Source organism: Trichosurus vulpecula, chromosome 1 (assembly GCF_011100635.1).
Source record: "Trichosurus vulpecula isolate mTriVul1 chromosome 1, mTriVul1.pri, whole genome shotgun sequence".
Classification (NCBI taxonomy): Eukaryota; Metazoa; Chordata; class Mammalia; order Diprotodontia; family Phalangeridae; genus Trichosurus; species Trichosurus vulpecula.
The window spans coordinates 387107723-387129493 of NC_050573.1; the positions used below are offsets into that span (position 1 = coordinate 387107723).

General features: G+C 37.6%; 1 protein-coding gene across 1 annotated transcript in view; it reads left to right on the forward strand.

The window, feature by feature from the left end:
- The window catches only part of DCC (DCC netrin 1 receptor), a 1016863-nt gene that overhangs the window by 807825 nt on the left and 187267 nt on the right, over window positions 1–21771 (forward strand). The window contains exon 17 of the mRNA XM_036763165.1: window positions 18387–18482. Coding sequence (XP_036619060.1) covers window positions 18387–18482 — 96 coding nt within the window. The remainder of the gene's footprint in view (window positions 1–18386; window positions 18483–21771) is intronic.

Sequence of the window (21771 nt, forward strand, 5' to 3'; positions counted from 1 at the left end):
CACAATGCAGTATCCCTTTTGGCATTTATCATTATGGTTATTTTTGCATGGTTTTTATTCCTGCCTAATTATCTTGATTTCATTTCTTCATGTTTTATTAACATTTGGTGTTAAAAATGAGTTCAATATTATATCCACCTTAGAATTACCATTAATTCTTTGTCTTTATTTTTTTATTAGCAAAGTATTTTTCATATAACAGTGATTCCCTGAGTTAGGGGTGAGAAGCCTGTGTCATCAAGGCCATATGTGGTCCTCTAGGACCTCGAGTGTGGCCTTTTGACTGAGTCCAAGTTTTACAGAACAAATACTTTTATTAAGGGGATTTGTTCTGTGAAGTCAAAGGGTCACACTTGAGGACGTAGAGAGCCACATGTAGCCTTGAGGCCACAGGTTCCCCACCACTGTGAATTATTTAGGTGTATAATTAAAATAATCAAAAGGTTCAAGGAATCTTCAGTAAAAAAATCTGAGTGAGATCTTCAAGGTCTTATACTTTGAAAATCATGAACAATTTCCTCTTTTTTAATTTATTTTTATTTTTAGTTTACAAAAGACAGTTCTACATAATTTTGAGTTCCAGATTTTCTCCCCTCCCTCCCCCTTCCCTCCCCAAGACGGCATGGAATCTCATATAACTACCACGAACGACTTCACATTGAATTAATTTATACACTAGTCAAGTTGCGGAGAAGAATTACGACCAGTGGAATGAATAATGAGAAAGAAGAAACAGAACCAAAGAAATCCCAAAAACAAAAGAGAAGAGAAAAAGGCGAGCATGAAGTATGCCTCAATCTGCATTCAAACTTCATAGTTCTTTCTCTGGATGTAGATAGCATTCTCCATCGTGAGTCCTTTAGAGTTGTGCCTGCACCGTATGTTACTGAGAGGAGCGAATTCTGTCCGGGTTGGTCCTCACGGAATCCATATATCTGTGGTTGTGTACAGTGTTCTCCTGGCTGTGCTCTGCTCACTCAGCATTATGCCGTGTAGGTTTTTCCAGGTTGTTATGAAGTCTGTATCATCCCCATTTCTTATGGCACAATAGTATTCCATTACCTTCATATACCACAGCTTGTTCAGCCATTCCCCAATTGATGGGCATCCCTTTGATTTCCAATTCTTGGCTACCACAAAAAGGGCCACTATAAATATCCTTGTACATATGGGTCCTTTTCCCACTTGTGTGATTTCTTTGGGATACAACCCTAGAAGTGGTATTTCTGGGTCAAAGGGTATGAACATTTTTTTTCTTTTTTTTTTAATTTATTTATTTATTTTTAGTTTACTGTACATGGTTCTACATAGTTTTGAGTTGCAGATTTTCTCCCCTCCCTCCCCCCTCCCTCCCCAAGATGGCATGGAATCTCATATAACTATCATGTATAACTTCGCATTGAATTAATTTATGCACTAGTCAAGTTGTGGAGAAGAATTATGACCAATGGAATGAATCATGAGAAAGAAGAAACAGAACCAAAAAAAAATACAACCCAAAAACAAAAACAAAAGAGAAGCAAAAAAGGCGAGCATGTAGTGCACCTCGATCTGTATTCAAACTTCACAGTTCTTTCTCTGAATGAAGATAGCATTCTCCATCGTGAGTCCCCTGGAGTTGTCCTTGCACCTTAGGTTGCTGAGAAGAGCGCAGTATGTCAGGGTTGGTCCTCACGGAATCCATATATCTGTGGTTGTGTATAATGTTCTCCTGGCTGTGCTCCGCTCACTCAGCATTATGTCGTGTAGGTTTTTCCGGGTTGTTACAAAGTCTGCATCATCCCCATTTCTTATGGCACAATAGTATTCCATCACCTTCATATACCACAGCTTGTTCAGCCATTCCCCAATTGATGGGCATCCCTTTGATTTCCAATTCTTGGCTACCACAAAAAGAGCTGCTATAAATATCCTTGTACATATGGGTCCTTTTCCCACTTGTGTGATTTCTTTGGGATACAACCCTAGAAGTGGTATTGCTGGGTCAAAGGGTATGAACATATCTATATCCCTTTGGGCATAGTTCCAAACTGCTCTCCAAAATGGCTGGATCAGCTCACAACTCCACCAGCAATACAACAATGTTCCAATTTCCCCACATCCTTTCCATCCTTTATCATTTTCCTGTTTTGTTATTTTAGCCAATCTGACAGGATAGATGTGGTATCTAAGAGTTGTTTTGATTTGCATTTCTCTAATCAGTAGTGATCCAGAGCATTTTTTCATATGCCTATAGATAGCTTTAATTTCTTCCTCTGAAAACTGCCTGTTCACATCCTTTGACCATTTCTCAATTGGGGAATGGCTTGTATTCCCATATATTTGGCTCAGTTCCCTGTATATTTTAGAAATGAGGCCTTTATCAGAGACACTAGTTGTAAAGATTTTCTCCCAATTTTCTGCTTCCCTCCTAATTTTTGTTGCATTGGTTTTTTTTGTACAAAAACCTTTCAATTTAACATAATCAAAATTATCCATTTTGCATTTTGTAATGCTCCCTATCTCTTGTTGGGTCACGAATTCTTTTCTTTTCCATAAATCTGATAAGTAAACTATTCCTTGCTCTCCCAAATTATTTATAGTATCAGCCTTTACTCCTAAATCATGAACCCATTTTGACTTTATTTTGGTATATGGTGTAAGATATTGGTCTATGCCCAGTTTCTGTCCTACTATTTTCCAATTTTCCCAACAGTTTTTGTGAAATAGTGAATTATTAGCCCACAAGCTAGCCTCTTTGGGTTTATCAAAGAGTAGATTGCTATAGTTGTTGACTTCTCCATCTTGTTTTCCTATCCTATTCCACTGATCCACACCTCTGTTTCTTAGCCAGTACCAGGTAGTTTTGATGACTGCTGCTCTGTAGTACAGTTTAATATCTGGTATGGCTAGGCCACCTTCTCTAGCATGTTCCTCTTTTAATGACACTTTATAGATATTAGGTGGAAAGAGAAAAGAATCTCTGTGTCCTAATAAAAATATACCTGAATTAGAAGTACATGAGTATTGTTCTACTTAAGTGTTATTATGACATATATGTGTTCTGGAATGAAAAAAATAGCAAATATTTATCATAAATGATGATGTCCTATAGAAACAAGGACAATACCTAGACACAATTCTTCAAGTAGTATCTGACTCATTTTTGACTGAGACATTCTACAAGGTCTTATGAACACATGAAATAGCATTCAAGAAAACAATATCTGTAGATTAAGCAATGCCCATTGATAGGATTTTGCTTAATAAAGAAAGTAAAAAAATCTGCTGAAGGAAATTTTATTATGGCTTAAAAAATTTTCCTGTGGAGGTCAATACATACTCCCCATGCATGTTTGGGGATCATCATTTTCATTTATTTCATGTTTGTAGGCCTTCTCTATTTAGGAGACCCCAATGGAGAGCAGTGAGAAGGAGATGGGGAGAGAGGAAGAGGGAGAAGGAAGATGGAAGGGGAAGGAGGAAAGGAACTGTATTTTTATGATGATAACACAACTGGATTAAAGGTGAAATTAAATGGCAGTATCTGAAATTGGGTGCAGTATAGGAAACTGAGTTCTAGATCTTCTTGTGGTAGCATGAGTACCATTCCCCAACTTTAAAGGGATAAGGAAAGGGAATCCTCTAGAATAGTTCTTCCATTCTCCTACATCTTCTATTTGTGTGCTTTTACTGACCCTTTACTCTTCCCATCCACTTCATTTCTTCTCTTATTGTACTTTATCATACTCTTCCACTTTGTTCAACCTTCTTCTCCCTCCCTAAAGTCCAAAGTTGAGAGAGGACATATAAGAGAAGAGAAGAAATACATGAGTGTATGAACATGTGTGGGAGACAATATGTAAAGAGGGTATATTATTTTTAGGGAGTTGTCTTCTTTCCCTTCCTTCCTCAGTCCGATTTCAAACAGTTTGACTTTCCCTTTGATAAAAAACAGGGAAAGATAAGTAGCTTAACTGCATTGTAAGCCTAATTGACAAATTGTTTGCTCAAATGGACTAAATTGACCATCTGTTTGCTGTCATATGGATATAATCTCAGTGATTTTTATGAATGGAGACCTGAAGTGATCTTTCAGTGTTTCTGTCCTCTTCTAAATGTACTTAGACAAATTTTTAGAGAAAGAAAACAAGATGGATAAACCTATATGTTTGGTTATATGTAATGGTGTATCTTGCTAATTTCCTGATGTAAAGCTTTGCTGAGAAATCATTTCATTAAATGTTCCATTTGTAATCAGTGTGTAGTATTTCCTAATCTAAGCATTTACTTAGTCATTCCTCAGACTCAGAGGGCTATTAGCCAAAGAACACCTCACTGAGTGAAACAAACAAGTGTCTTTACTGGCTCTGTGTATGTAAGAAAGGACCTAGGATGCATCTTTTTGCCTTATGATCTTTGACATCCTTTGAGAAGACTAAAGCCTTTCCACCTAGTGGAATAGATAAGTAGAAGTTGTCTCCCAACTAAAAGCCAAATGACTGCATTTGGAGTCCTGACCCCCTAACTACCACAATTCTGATATCTTAGGAGGAATGTAGTAAATATACATAGCTGGATTAAGGAACTTTGAGAAAGCCTCTAATATAACTGCTTCCACTTATGCAAAATGAGGAAAACCACTCCTGTCCTTTCCACTTCTTAGAGTAGTCCAAATACTCAATGTTGAAGTACTTTGTGATATAGAGGACTGAGTGATTTAGTGAAAGACCACTAGAAAGCACCACACTAGGTTCAAATGCCATCTCTGCCACTAACTAGTCAAGTGACATTGAGCAATGCACATAATTACTCTGACCTTCAGTTTCCTTATCTGTAAAATGATAGCTTTGTATTACATGAGCTCTAAGATCTCTATAAACTCTAAAGTTTCATATTAAAGTTAGTTGATTCCAGGTCTGATATGCTAAGATTCGTCATTTTCACTCTGACCCTTCTGACTCCCTTACCTATCCATATCCAGTTAGCAAGTATTATGAAGTCAGCTTCTGCAATATCTCACCTTATCTTTTAAAAATTTTTTTGGAAAGAGTATTTGATTAGGTGGTATAGTAAAAATAATTACTGCAAAATATTTTCCCCAAAAGAATCCTGGGCCACCCTCTCTCACAGGTACACAGAGTTCGAGGGAAGAGTAAACTGAAAGTAAAATGATGATGAGGCACAAATGTAGGGAATGTGGTTGGCAAAAGGGTAAACTCACAACTTAATAGATCCCATCCCAAGCCTCACTTGGTCATTGTTTGGGTTTTGATGGCTTAGAGTAAGTTAAATAGTAATTGTTTCTGTTTTGGCCAGAAACCTCAGGATTTTCCCCTCCCAGATTGATTTTTTTTTCTGACTAGGTAGAAGAAACCTTTTTTTGCCTCATTTCTTACCTAGCCTTAATCACTGAATATGTGCTGCCTCACACAAACTGAGACCTGGGAAAGACCTTAGCTTAAAAAGGCCAAGGTCTCCCACTGCATCCAGGGCCATTTCCAGTCATCCTGATCTATATCTTGCCACTGAATTTAGATGGCTGGGGGAGAGAGGTTGATGACTTTGCACAGCCCTATCTCACTTAAATCTAATTCACTTGCAAGTCAAGACATCAGTTTCCTGATGTCATTGGTCTTCTAAAGCAAAGGACAAACAACAATCTATGAACACTGGTGGCTGCCCCACTGGGGACCCAGTTGGTCAGTTCCAGGTGAGCAATGCTGCTCTTTCCTTCCTTCCTTCTTTCCTCCCTTCCTTCCTTCCTCCCTTCTTCACTCTCTCCCTCCCTCCCTCCTTCCTCTCCCTCCTTGCTTTCCCTCCTCTCCCTTTTCTGCTTCCTCTCCCTGCTCTCCCTCTGTCCACATAGGGAATCATATCCTTACCTGTGGGTATTCTGCCCAAAGGAATATAAATTCTGATCACTGAAACCTCACAAGATATCTTGGAATTTACAGGCTAGATTTCTTTTATTTTTCTCAACCCTACTTATTTATTCTGTCATTAAAAAAACAGGGACAATTAATTCTTTTGCCCAATGTAGGTACATTTATGATTTCTTGAAATGCAGCATTGGAAACCCAGGCCTTGAGAAAGCCCATTGGCATTCAAATAGAGCCATGCCATAAACTGAAATCACTCTGGTTCTCACCCATTAGCCAATACTAGGTTCCAGCCCAAACCTCACTTGTTTTTTTTTTGTTGTTTGGGTTTTGATGGCTCAGAGTGAGCATAAACAGCAGAGTCTTCCCCTCCCAGATTAATTTATTTTTCTGACCAGGTAGAAGACAGCAATTGCTTCCCTAAGAAAGTGTACCCTTCTTTGTCTAATATTCAAGACTCTCCATAATCAGATGCCTCTCTTTCTTTCTAGCTTTTTCCCCCCACATTATCTCACTCCCTTTGTATCACACTCTAGACAAATTGAATTATTCACTGCATCTTGTACATGCTGGATGCTTTACACCCCTCCATGCCCTTGATCACACTTGAATTTTCTCACCCTTCCCCACCCAATCCAAATGTTTAAATCCTTGCTATCTTCCAAAATCCAGCTTAAATACCTCCTACATCATGAAGCCTTCACTGATTGGTCCTAATTAGTCTTTTTCTTTCTTTCTGCTTCCCTTCATACAAAATAACAGTTCTTTTATGTTCTTCCTCTATGCTATTCTGTTCCATAGCTGCTGCACAGTACTGTATGTTTATTTGCAGGTGCTATCTTAATAGATCAGAAGCAGAATGAAATAATCATGATGGTGTAACTATGTCTGTATCTCCACCATTGTCTAGCATGGTGGTTTGCACCTAGAGACCAGGAGGAGTGGACTCGTAATTTCACTGTTATAGTGAATTCCAATGTGATGAAACTCCCTCTACCAAGTCAGGTTGGCATTCTCTTTGCAACACATAGTCTTGAAGAGTGACCTAGCAAACAAAGATGTTAAATGATTTGCCCAGACCTGAATTTAAGTATTCCTGACTCTGAGGCCAGCAGACCTCTCTACTGCGCCTCAGCTCCTCTTACCCTGGAAACTCCTTCAGCGCCTGTGGCTTTCTTACCCTGGAAAATTACTCCATCCCTGCAGACAACTTCTTCTAATGGTGAGTTTCACCGAAACTTCATTTTTGAGAAAGTTTCCAGGACAGCCAACCTTACTTCCTCTCTCAACTCTGCTTTTAATTCTTTCAGACTTTGCCAGGATGACCTCATGGGAATATTCTTCTCTTTGCACTTTTAACTTCCTTTTTTGTATTCTCTTCCTTCTTAGAATGTAAGCTAATCAAAGACAAGTACAATCTTTTTACTTCTATTTGTTTCCTCTGCACTTAACACTATGCCTGGTCCACAATAAGTGCTCAAAAAAGGCTTACTAACCTGACTATCCTTTATGTCATTCTGAATCCAAAACATGTTTAATAGATGACTGGAGAATCTTTATGTTTATTTGTCTGTATGCCCAAAGTACCAAGGTAAAATACTTTGGGGATCACTAGCACCTAGGGATTATCCTACAACTGAATAAATTGGACTCTGGCTGGGCTTAAACAACAAAAAAACCAATCTATCCAATGAAATAATCAAACTAGGAGATTATTTGTCAAAAAGGTCTGAAGTAGATTCTTAATATTGTCATTGTCTTTTTCTACCACCATTAAATCAACTTGCTCAAAACTGAAATCATTATCATCTCTTCCAAAGCAAGAACCCCAACTACTTCTGCCCATGGCCCTTCTTCTTTGCTTGTACTATCAGCTTTCTCATAATCACCGAAGCTAGAAATAAGTTGCCCTTATCTCCTCCCACTCCTGTGGCTCCTGCATGTGTTGTCAACAACATTTTTTGTCCATAATGTGTTCACATCTATCCTCTACTGTCCATTCTTACTGGACACCAGAGTTCAGATTTTTATTACTTTTCACCATCAGCATTGAAATATTATCTGGACTAATCTTGTAACTTCAAAATGATCACATATTCCTTCCTAATATGTAACTCTGATTGTATCATTTCTTATGCAAAATAGATCTCCAATGATGCAGTTTGCAACCCCTCCAGGCTTCCCATCCATGCAATTCTTGCTCATATCTTCCCATCAATTCCTCACAGGTTGCCCACACAAGATGCTGAAGCATTTGTTTTCTTCCTGACACTTTGAGGGTAACCCTGCAACAGTCTGGCACCCCCACCTATCTCCCTCACCCTCATCACATAACTAGTCTATCTCTTCCTGTCCTGCAAGTTTCTTGGTGACATCTTTCACCCCTGTTCTTTGTTGAAAATTCCTTGTTTAAATGTTGCAGCCTTCTCACACCAGCCAGGTGCCTTTCTCTGTGTAACAGTCATTTTCAGCTCTTTGGAACCCACCTCAGTTCTAGGTTCAGAAACATTCAGTGGCACTATGTTGTCATTACTGAATAATATTACAGAATCAGATTTTGAATCAATCGTTAAGCATTTATTAAGCACCTATTATATGCCAGGATCTGTGCTGTTTGGGGGGGGGGGTATAAAAGAATATACACTGCTCTCAAGGAACTTATATTCTGTCAGAGGATTTGACATGTATGTGTCTCCTGCCAGAATGCATATATGCCTTCTGTATATATGCCATACATATATACATATGTATTTATGTATGATACATACAAAATAAAATCATTTTGGTAGATATAGCACTAGAAACTGGGGGATCCAGACAGCATTTCTGAATTTTAAAGGAAATAAAGGATCTTATTAGGTGAAAGTAAGGAAAGAACTAAATGCAAAGGCAGAGATGGGCAGTAGAGTGTAATTTGTAAGGAAAGTGGTGGCGGGGGGGGACCCTATTTGGCTAGACTATAGAGTATAGGAAGGGGGGAAATTTATTGTCACCTGAGACCCAGTGGTTATGTTTCCCTCCAATCAAGAAATTTTGTTCTTGACTCACATAAACTGAATTCAGTTCTTAGGGAACCTAACCTCTACCCGCAAAAAAAGGACTCACGCTTTTTCTATACTCCCTGGATCTACTCTGGAATTTTGGGGGAAATCTCTAAAATAAATCTTAGGTATGGCTCATATTTAGGGGCTCTCCAGAAGAGTCACTTATAGTAAAGGTACTTGTTGTGCAAAGTAAAAATCGGATAGAGGACAGTTATTTATTACTCTGCTGTAAAAAGAATGCTTAAAATTCAAAAGACTCATGTTTGTTTTAACAAATATATAAAGTATTTTAAAATATCATAAAGTATACAAGGTCTACTCATCACACCTATTATACCCTCCTGGGAGGTGAGGAAAAGATAAAGATGATGTAGGACCTCTGACCACCAACTTCAAAAATTTACTTCAGGTAGGTACTATCTGAGCAAATCAAAAAGTCCAGGTCTCTTGAAAAAGTCAGGAATGATTCTGTAGGCCCTTGATATTTAGGATAATTCTGTTTATGATCATATTCTCAGCATGTTTTTCTATACTCTTGAATTTAATTTTTCAACATGAAGTATTTCATCCTGAGTTAGCAGACTAAAGAAAATCAATGAAGTTCAAGACACTTCTTATTCCAGCAGTGCCTAGCACAGAGTGGGCACATAATAAATGTTAGATAACTATTACAAAGTTACCCTTGTGCTCAGAGTTGTGGTAGATGCTGTAACTACAAAGATGAAAACAACCAGACTCTGATCTCAAAAGCTTTCTTATCTAATAGCACTAACAAAAATATGTAGCCTACAAATATAGTTATGTCTCCCCCATCATAAAAAAAAACTCATTTGATCCTTCCATCCCCACTCACTGTCATCCTATATCTTCTGTTCTCTTAGGTAATGTCCTGGAAAAGGTCATCTACAATTGGTGGCTCCACCTTGCTCTCATTCTCTTCTTAATCCCTTATGATCTGGCTTCTGACTTGATCATTCCACTGAAACTGCTCTCTCCAAAGTTACTAATGATCTCTTAATTGCCAAATCCAAAGGCCTTTTCTCAATTCCCCTTCTTTTTGACCTCTATGCAGCCTTTGACACTGTAGATCACTCTCTCTCCTCCTTGATATTTTCTTCTCTCTAGGTTTTTGGGACACCACTCTTAGTTTTCATCCTACCTATCTAAACCACTTCTTCTCTATCTCTTTTGCTGGATCCTCCTCCAGCTCACACCCTCTCAGAATAGGTGTTCTTCAGGGTTCTCTCGTAGTCCTCTTCTCTTCTCCCTCTATACAGCTTCACGTGGTACCTCCGGCTGCCATGGATTTAATTACCATCTCTATGCCGATGATCCACAGACCTATCTATCCTGCCCTAGCCTCTCTGCTGACTTCCAATTTTATATCTCCAACTGCCTTTCAGACATCTCAAAATGGATGTCCAATAGACATCTTAAACTCAATATGCCCAAAACAACACTCATTATCTTTCTCTAACCCCCATTCCTACCTTCCCAATTACTGTAGATTACAATCTCCTCCCAGATCCCCAAGCTCACAACCTAAGATTCATCCTTGACACCTCACTATCTCTTAGCACTCACCCCCAGATCCAATCTGTTGCCATGGTCTGTTGATTTCATCTTTAAAACCTTTCATAAGCTACTCCAAACTTATTTTCCAGATAATTAATTTTCAGTATTATTCTTCTTGGGTTACATTTCAATCACACTGAAAGGCTATTCTGTGGAAGAGGCCTGAGGAGGCCTCTTCCTATGACCATTAGTCATCCCAGTAGTTTAAAATTATTTTCCTACTCATGGTACTCTGGTACATGTTGAATCTCTCTGATTCCAAAGCCTTGTGGGAAGGATTGTGGAAGACCATAGAAGCTGCCTCTGGGTATCATGGATAGAAAGAGCACTGGCTCTGAAGTCATGGATCAGGGTTTCAAATCCTACCTTGGACATTTGCTACCTGTGCCTTAGGGCAATTCACTTGACCACACTGGGCCTCAGTTTTCTCATGAGTAAAATCACAAGGTTGGGCTAGATGGCCTCTGAGGTCCCTATTGATTCTATAATCCTATGATCCCTGTCTTAGAAAACTTAGCTTCCTTCAAGGCTCAGCCCAGGTGCAACCTCCTATTGAACTACATCGCCCCTAACCACCTGCTACTTATTTTTCACTTTTCAGATGACTTTATATTTAATTATCTGAGTATATGTAACCCAGTAGAAAATCTTTGCCTTAATGTCTTAAATTTCTTTGTATCCTCATCACCTAACACAGTCTTATAAAAAGTTAAAATTTTTGTGTTAAATTTAATTAATTTTATTTTTTCACTTAACAAGAATTAATTTTTGGGGTTGGGGGAGGGTAGATACACTTTTTAGCAAATGTATGTAGTTAAGTAAAATAAATTCCCACATAAGCCATCACTAAAAATGTACATTTCATTCTTTTTTGTGTCTTATTTTTTCTCAATTACATATAAAAAAATTTAACATTCACTTTTTTAAAATTTTGAATTCCAAATTCTGTCCCTCCCTCCCTTTCCCTCCCCTCTCTTCTCCTCCCCCCTCCTTGAGAAGGCAAGTAATTTCACATAGGTTATACATGTGAAATCCTGCACATTTCATTCTACATTACCTCTTTATCACTAAGCATTCAACTTTGGTGATCCTCTGAAATCATTGTTGTATTGGTCAAAATTCTTACATCTTCCAAAGTTTTTTTTAATTGACTGTATGCACCTTAAGGAAGGTCTGATGCTGAGGATTAGCAAAATCAGCTATACTTAATAATAACACATTAGATTGAATTTTAAATGTTCAGGTACATTGGAGACCAGACATAACCAGTAGAAAAAAGCACTTGATTGCATAAAGAGTGCCCTACAGTTTATGTTCTCAGTCACCTTGGTTTGCTGAGATGGGCAGATGTCCATCTCACTTTATTTTTCTCTAAGTGACTTCTTGGCAATGTTCATAGAGAAGACAAAAGCAGCTTGAGCATGGAAAGTGAACCCTGACAAGGGCTTGGCATGAAAAATCCCTGTCTTTGCATGAAGTATATAATCTGTAATGAATAAATGAGTATGCACTGTGTCAATCTGGTGCCTGTTTTTGGCACTTAGTTTGCCCTCAATATTAATTAAAATAACCATGTTCTTCCAAACACTTTCTTTCATGAAGTGAAGACTCTTGGTGTGGAATAAACATTGGAAGAGGTTCCCACAGACTTTTTATTTTACTCCCAAGACTAAATTTATTTATCTATCACCTGTAGGCAAGCCTATATGAAAGCCTTCAGGAGCAATAGGTGTCTGATCTATAATATCTGCAGTGAGGGAGTTCCCTTATCTTCTGCTATTTGTCTATCCCAATTTCCCACAGCTCCAAAAATCAAAAAGTTTATGTTGATTTTGATTTGTTTTGTCCTGGCAACAGGAGATGGAGAATAGCTGACAGGCATCTTTATGTGCCAACTGCCAGCCTTCTGTATTCCAAGCCAAATTAAGCAGCCACAAGATTATAATAACAATTTCCACTTCGGGTTTACAAAGCACTGTTCTCACACCCACTCTATTGGATAAGTGGAGCAATCATCATTACAGCCATTTTGCAGATGAGAAAATTGAGGTTCATAGAAGTTATACAATTAGTAAGTGGTGAAGCTGGGACTCAACCCCATACCTTCTCACTTTTGAGACCAGTGTTCATTCTTCTCTTTCACACCACCTACCACATCAACAGATTCAGATCTATTAAACAACTGGAAATGTGACAACATTCTAAATTTCCATAGTTGTTTCAATTCCTCTAGAAATATTAATGAACTACAAATATTTTCAATTTGATGCAATTAGAAGAAAGTAAATTAATATTGTTACAATTTCTTTTTTAGAGGCAATGGGTTGTCCTTATATTACTTTCCCCCCTCTACCCCAAAAAAGGTCATTTGGGAGAGAGGGAGCTATAATTGATGTTGAATGCATTCAGAAGTCTGAGGTCTGACCACAGTTAATAATTAATTCATTTTTGCCATCCATTTGTGATAATATTAAAGGTGCTTAACTCATTTGATGCTTCCTTAGAATGAGCAATTCTATGACAAGTCCTTTGTGGATGAGTGATCTATAAAGTTTAAGGGTTCTGAGCATGTGCAAGAAAATAGGGCCATATTGCCCTCCTGTGTTGTTCTCCTGAATTACAGCCTCCTATTGAATAGTGGAAAACTAGAATTGAATAAGCATGTACTAAGCAGTAATTTTGGACTGAGCACTGTACTAGATGCTCGAGGAGATACAAAGTTTAGATAAAACTTGTCCCCTGCCCTCAAAGAGCTTATAGTCAAGTATGGGGAAATGACCTAAATAGATACCTTGAATACACAATAATATATGACCTATTGAGGTTCAAAAGATAAAAAGTAATTATTGACTATGGCATGGGGGCATCTGAGTAGGCCTTCTGGAGACTTATTATTCTCCTTTGGTTTAAAAAAAAGTAAGAATGCTATAAGAGGAGAAGGAGGCAGAACTTGCCAAGAATAGAGCAAGTTTATAAATGGGAAAACCGCAAGGACTATATAAGGATTAGCAAGGAATATAATCTGTGGCGTAGTGCATGAGTTTGGCAGTATGAAATTAGATTGAAAGGTTGCATGGCTTAATATTCCAGACAGTTTTGAATACCAGAGTAAGTAATATAGGCTTTTTTGGTAGGTAATAGAGAAGAACCATTGAACAGTTTTAGAATGAAATGAATGAATCATTGCTTTGCTCCTTTTCCCCACAACTCTAGTGAGCAAATCAGACCTTATTAGTCTTTAGGTATTCTAATCTCATGTTTGAAGGTATAAAACTACTGTAGTATCCTGCCAAGCCCATGTATTGATAGCCAAGATATTTTTAGCTCTGAGACACTTAACAATAGAGCACAGGAGCTGTTCAAAATGTAGAGGGAAAGTGTCCCATTTGCTCCTTTACCAATCTGCATTCATCTCAACAGCTGGCAGTAGAAGCAAGGGCAAATCACAAAGAGGAAAATGATCTGAGATTGAGAAAATTTTGCTCTTGTTCATTCATTTCAGTTATGTTTTATCCTTCATGACCCCATTTGGTATTTTTTTTGGTAAAGATACTGGAGTGGTCTACCATTTCCTCGCCAGCTCATTTTACAGGTGAGGACATTGAGGCAAACAGGGTTAAGTGACTTGCCCAGGGTCACACAGCTATTAAGTGTCGCGAGGCTAGATTTTAACTCAGAAAGACCAGTCTTCTGGACTCTAGGCCCAGAATTCTTTCCACTACACCACCTAGCTGCTATTTGTGGGAACAAGAAATAGGCACAAATAATAAATCTACATGTGGGTTAAGAGAAGCGAGACAGATTGTGTGGACTCGGGCCTGTACTTTAATATACCTCTGTCATGGATGTTTACCTTCTCCACTGTTGAAATAGAACCTTTTCATAGCTTAGTGTTTACTCCCAGTCTCACATTTCCAGGATAACCACAATAGACCAATGGCACTGGATTTGTAGTTCTTGATGATTAGTATAATTCATTAGGTCAGTAGTAAATTACAAATCCTCTGGCTCTGTGATAGGGTAATATACACCAAGACCAAGCTTGAAGTTAAAGAAACCAGCATTAGTCAGATAATTCAGGATTTGATAGGTGTTCAATATTAGCAAGATTCGAAGGGTTGAAACGACAATTACCTGTATATAAGCTGTCTGGAGAGATTAGGAAAATGATGCATGCTCCTTGGAGCTAGATAATAGCTAAGAAGGAGCTGCATAACTTGTGTTAATTTGGCCTAAGACAGAAACTCAAACACTGTGAAATAAGAATGAACCAGTTAAGGCTTTTAAAAACAAGTAAATAACACTGACTCTACAAGGCTGAAAAGCCAATAATGCATGCTTAGAGAGCTGTTTCAGTAATGTTTTTCCCAGGATCATGTAAACTGAGGGGTTGGCCATTGCATTGACCCACTTGACAGCCTATATAGAACATCACCTGTTAGCATTCAGGTTCCACTGGTGCCTTTAAGTCAGAAAGAGGAAAGGCTAAATATGTTGATCAAAAACCTAACAGTCTGGTGCCATGGAAGGAAACTTGGATTGGAACCAAAGTCTGTGGGTTCCAATCCCAAATGTGCTTCTTACTTCTCTTATGGCCTTCTTTAAAAGGCACTTAATGTCTTTTAACCTCAGCCTCCCCATTTGTAAGTAGAGGGGTTTGAGCTGAGTAATTATGAAAATCCCTTCCAGCTCCAAATCTGTGATACCCTATGAAAACTTGGGGGCACATTAAGAGCAAATCACTTCATCTCAGTTACCTCGTGTCTAAAAATAGTTGGTAATGTGTACTTCACAGGCTTAATGTGAAGAAAGCAAATAGAATGGTAGATAATTATGGAAAGCCAATTGGTTAATCACCAAGGGCAGTGGGGTGGTAGAGTGGATGGAGCCCTGGGCCTAGAGTCAGGAAGACCTGGGTTCAAATCCTGCCTCAGATACTAGTTTTATAAACCAGGATAAGTCACTTTTCCTCTCCTAGCCTCAGTTTCTTTATTTGTAAAATAGGGATAATAGTAGCATCTATCTGCCAGGATTGTCTTGAGGATGAAAGTGGGATAATATTTATAAATCAATCCCTTTGCAAACCTTAAAGTGCTACATAAATGCTGTCTCTTGTTAGTAGAAAATGATAATGAATTGTGACAGTGGCAAAATGCCACAAAAGGGGGATAGAAGTTTTTGAGACACATAGTTCTCAGATCATCTAAAAACATCAATTTAACTGATGGCACTTAAAATTTGAAACAGTGAGCAATGAGGTGAACTAAACCAATGGAAAAAAACTGAATCATAGCTATCATTCTTGCCACAAATGAAGCCGCAAGTCAGATAAAGTTGCAGCTAAATGGAAAGAAGTTCACAAGTTCTTAAAGAGGCAAATAAAGAAATTGGCTGAGCTGGGTTCATCATGACCCCAAAGGCAAAGAAACATCTTTCATGGAATATTTTGTCATCTTACCTTGAAGTGCTCATGAGGAACATTAGCAAAAGGGCTGCTAGGATGATTATTACAACTTATGCATAAGTATCTGTTTCAAGAGATTAAAAAGTTAAGAAATTCAATGAAGAACCTAAGAAGATCATCCAATGCAAGGTAGTGTATACCCTGATACTCAGTGACTTCAACGTAAAAGTGGACACTAGGTGGGGCAGGGCAAAAATCATTGAAATATATAGCTCAAAATAATTATTTTAAAAGCCCATTGAAATGTGGAATACTCATAAGTCTCATATATTTAATCAAGAATACTGTCTTTAAAACATGGTGAGCACCAACCATAATGAAATTTACTTCCACTTAATAGAGAGGAAATTATAATCCATATGGCAGTCATGTAAGAACTACTTGTTAACTAGTTAGAGCAAAAGTCAAAATTAACACAAGACTAGAAATGAGAAGATGAGAAGAAAACTGCATGAAATGACAAAGCTCCAACATGACCTATTCAACCAATCTATTGTTACTGAAAAATGGGAAATGGATGAAGGAAAAGATACCAGGGACAATCACTAATTCCTGTAGCATTTTAACCATTGCAAAGTGGTTTCCACGAGGAAGCAAATGAAAGAGTCCAGAAACCATCTTTTGATCTTTTTTTCCAAGGGAAACACTTACCTAAGACACAAATCTATTGGCAAAATGTTAAGACATAGGATGATAAAAGATTCTAAACAGCCTTATAAAAGAAAGAGTAGAAGAAAGGATAATGAGTCTATAGAAAATTTGGCATGAGAGTTCACCAAGCCAAATCAATCCAAGCATATTTATAGAGAAAATAGGACAACAGTTGAAAAATGAAACAGATGAGGCCTTTCTATAGCAAAGTGTTTATAATATTGATCACAATAGAACCATCATATTCAGATGCTACCACGAATAGAAATTCCATTATGTGAAAGACAGATATGAAAATCAGACACGACTTTTTAGTTTTTTTTTTTTTGGTGGTGTTGTTTTTGGAGGGGGGGAAGGCAGGGCAATTGGGGTTAAGTGACTCACCCAAGCTCACACAGCTAGTGTCAAGTGTCTGAGGCCAGATTTGAACTCAGGTCCTCCTGACTCCAGGGCCAGTGCTCTACTCACTGCATCACTTAGCTGCCCTAAGCCACAACTTTTTAGACACACACAAAAAATAAACCAGCATCAACCGTGGTGGACTCAATTGTCAAAATATTTGAAACAGATATACATAGGAAACAGATATAATTGGAAAAAAAAAACTTGGACCTTTATTACTATGAAAACAAGGTGACCATAACGATTGAAAAGGAATCACTAATTATCAACTCAAAACCCATTTTTAATATATATGAAGCGTTTATTTTAGTGCACTTCTCAGATCTCTGTGATGTGCTTGATTACATATGAAATACATGATGAGAAACAGGAAAACTTTCACAGATCATCTTCAGTAAGAAACCACATAATCATAGTTATTCTATTGACTAAAAAATGAGTAGAATATAAAAACTTGTGGTATTTATCATTTGCTGGTTATTTTTTTAAACCACATTTGACTTAGTAATGCAGAATGACACCTTGAAGTTTCTTCACCAATAAGGTATCTCACATGTGTGTTTTGATAACATAATAGTGCTTTTTATAGAATCATAGAGGTAACTTAAAATGATCTCTTGGTAAGAAATATCCAGCTAGGCATAAAATAGATGGAGGCTTACCAAAAGTGCCCACCACTCTTCTGGAGACTGTGGTATTGGAGTCCAAATAGAAGAAGGATTCTCAACAGATGGCAAAATCTTCCAGATGTGCCTTTGGAGGATGACATTTTGCTGATTGCAACAAGCCCACAATCTCATTAATGAGTTCAAAAGACCAACTAAACAACTCATATAAGAAAAATTAAACAGATAAAAAATGTATATTGTCCTGATTATGGCCCATTGGGTTCATCTATAGAAGTCCATCCATCTTGGGTAGGCATTGATAAATGTTCAATGAGAAGAACACAAATCTGAATGAAATAGAGAGAGCAAACTGAACTGAATTTAGAAAACTGCAGTCAGAACAAGTTATTCCCTGACCTAACTACACACACACACACACACACACACACACACAGAGCACTACATATACGTAGGAGTATGATTTGCTAAAGGTAATTGCCAAGGCCAGACGTGAACCCAGGTCTTCTAAATCCCATCCTAGTTCTCCTTCCAATACCCTTTATCTGCCTCATATACTAAACGAATAGAGAGCTAACAACCCTAAGGAAGCACTGTATGTGAACAAGAAGGCCTGACAGCTTTGATAAAAAATTCACTTATTCCTTGAAAACATCATTTATTGACTACCTTATATTGTATTTGTTTGGGGAAAATTTTCACCCTGGCTATTTTGGAACCTGACTAACACAGTGCCTCCGTTTTGTTGTTATTTCATCTGCAGAGCCAAGTTCCCATTATGTAATCTCCCTAAAAGCCTTTAACAATGCGGGAGAGGGAGTTCCTCTCTATGAAAGTGCCACCACCAGATCTATGACAGGTAAGTTAAAGATGTTGATCTCCTTGTTGCAGTTCAGTCAGTATGCGAATTATAGTGAGTCATCAAATCCTATAATTCGGTACATATAAATATGCAGGCTGATTCCCTAATCCTTTTGATTGTACTTAACTTTACATTCAACTAATTTAAAATTCCCTGTTGTGTGCTTTATTTCATTTTAGTTGAAAGTGATTAGTAGAAGGAGAACTGTTTTACCTTACAAAAAAAACTAAGGAAGAAGTATTATTCCATGCAGAGTACTCCTAAATATTTAGGAACTATTATCTAGGCCCTCACCATCTGGCTGCTGATTTGGGGGACTACTGCTTAGTCAAGCAGCATCCTGGTACCAAAATCCCTTCACTCACCCTTGAAAGTTGGAGCCAAAATGTCCCATGGATAGATTGACTCTTTACAAGAATTTTAAAATCTGTCTTCTCCATTCTGATCAAGACTGGACTCTAGCCTTTATAAATGCTACTTGCTATTCTATGCCTATAGGTAAAATGGAAGAAGGGCAAAGTCTTGAGAAGAGGAAAAGGAAGGCTAAGGAAATCCTTTATAATCACATCCCTATGACCTATTAGTTGACAGTGCTTTATCTAAGTCTTGCTCTAGTAGCTACAGTGTGATTTCAAGATCCTGAATGAAGTTGCTTTTCCTAGCACCAAAATTTCTGATTCTTTGAAATCCTGTGCTCTCAGCTATCTCCTTAACTTAGTTAAGACTTTGATTCCTTTTGAAATGCAAATCGCATTGGGATAAGTAACACTTTTCTTTATCATCAGTTATTGACCCTAATGTTAATCAAAGATCTTAAAGCCTTCTCTACTCAAGGAGGATCTCTAGAATCTTGAACATCTGAAGGGGAAAGAATTAGGGAAGAAGAAGGGAAAAAATGCACAGAAAATAGGTCTGTTTAAGGTACCCTGAAGTCTTTTGCTTGTCTTACAAATTAGTTAAGGGCAAGCCCTAATTATTATTTAAAATATAAATGTGTCAAATAATTTTGAAAAGCTCTGATGGATGAATCCAGTTAAACTGATATCTTTGAATTGCCCAGTTGTGAGATTGTGTTGAACCAGATTTTTTTGAATAAATGGTTTGAGTATATTGAAAACACCTCAAATAACATTCATCTCTACATAAAGTGATGACTATAAAGTTAGTTTTTAATAATTGAGGTAAATGAGTTGGTTGGAACCAAAGTTTGAAACTAATATCTGGAATGATATTTTTTTGACTACCCAGGATTTTTATTTCTCCAGTTTTTTTTCTTCCTCATCAGCAGAGATTACTGAGAGACAGATCTATTTTCTTTCTAAGTAAAGTGCTATAGAAATAAAATTCTGAGAAGACATACTGATACTGACATGTTTGGCTTGTGACAAACTTTTAACTTTTCTCAATAGCTCTGTGCATTGGATTAACATACCAATATCTGTCATGGTCCTAGCATAGAACTTAACTATCTAATTAGTAGCAAGTTAGGAATGTTAAGCAATAAAAATTAATATGATAAAGAAAGTCCAGACTTCAGTGACAGGGGTTATTAGTTGATGATAATGCAGAGCCCCAGCTAAGCTGAAAGTAGTTTAGTATGAGCTAATCATTCCTTCTTAACATGCTATGCTCTCCTTATCTATCCCAGGCTTTCTTATTGCTTCATTGGTAAGCATATCCCATTCTCCACACATGGTTCCTAAGATGCCTATGGCTCATCAACTGTATTTTTCCTTTTGTATTTCTAATCTTAATTGGGTTGTGAGGCAAAGAGATTTCAGAGTTTGAAATGGGATGGATGTGGAAAGCCAGTGAAAGAAAAATAAGGAGAATATGTTGCAAGGAAGATAGACAGAAAAATAATATTCCTTCAGTATTTTTCCCTGGAGGATGACAGCATTATTTGATTCTTTCCTTAAAATTCATACTCAATGTCAGAAACTTCCCAGCAGAAGGATATATGGGTCACTGAGAACAAAAGTACAAATAAAGAGACAGATAGGGTGAATTTTAGAGGGCAACTTTATCAAATGAAGGCCCAGTAGTTGCATATGAAAAAACATACTCAGCCTTTTGCTTTTCAGAAGTATTCCTAAGAGGAAACTTGGAATCTGACTTATATAAAGGCAAAAACCAAAACGCATAAACATACACATACACATACACACAGGCAAGGAAATGCATCTAGGTAGAATTATACACAAACCGACTTTTACATATGTTCATTTTCCCTGGTGAACAGGGATGTACCAAGTGTAGAGGGGTTATAATCACTTATTGAACAATTGCAATAGATCCATATCCTTTAAAACCTCTACTGGATCAATTGAGTTTTTGAATTTTATCTTGTCCACCAAGTCGCCAATGAAGTAAAGGCAGAATATGGGAGAGGCTTTGTCTGTTGCTGGTGTTGTTTGAAATGAGGGTAATTACTATTATTTTCTTCCAACCTGGTTTGTACCTTAGAGAGCTGTTAAATTCATGGAAGCCTATTGACATACCAGTCCAACTTTGAGCTTGTTTCAATTTTTAGCCAAAAGGCTCATGCCTCAGTGCTCGATAATTTATTTCCTCTGACATTAGCTCTCTCCTGGCTGTGGCCACCAGAAAATCAGCAGCGTGAAGCACTCCCAGGAAAACTGTTTTTGGAAAACTGTTCAACAGTTTTCAGAAGGCCCTTTAATTGTGTTTTCTGGGTAGTCTCTGACCTGACAGGCCTGAGTGGAAAAACAAATTAGCAAGATCTGTATGCAAGTGTCTCTCTAGAGGAAGTGTCAAATGAATGACAAGTTCATGTCTAAGGAAAATAAGTACTAGTGAGGCCAGATATCTTTTATTCAAGGGAAGAATTCTAAAGCTACAGCTGGCCACAGAGAAACATCAACAAAGGTAGACATTTTTAAACATAAGGCAATCAATCAGGTACTTATTTTCAGAAACTAAATTATCAAATCATTGCAAATAGGTAATTCTGAAGTCCAGAAATATTTGGTTTCAGGATATAAAATTTGTGCTACTAAAAGATGTCTAATCCTTTATTTTTGGTAGCTCCTAGCCTTTTCAATATTTTCTGAACTGGTACATTTGCTAGTGCAACTAAATTTGAAAAAATGAGTTACTTATCAACCTAAGGAAGTGGGAAACATATAAACCCTGATCCTAAGCCAAGAGCTCTTGGTTTGCTTTACCTGTGCTGTCTTTGGAAAACTAACTTCAAAAAACTGAACTGAGAATTAAAAAACATAGAGTGAGACAGCATCTGCTATGGTTTAGAACACATAGCAAA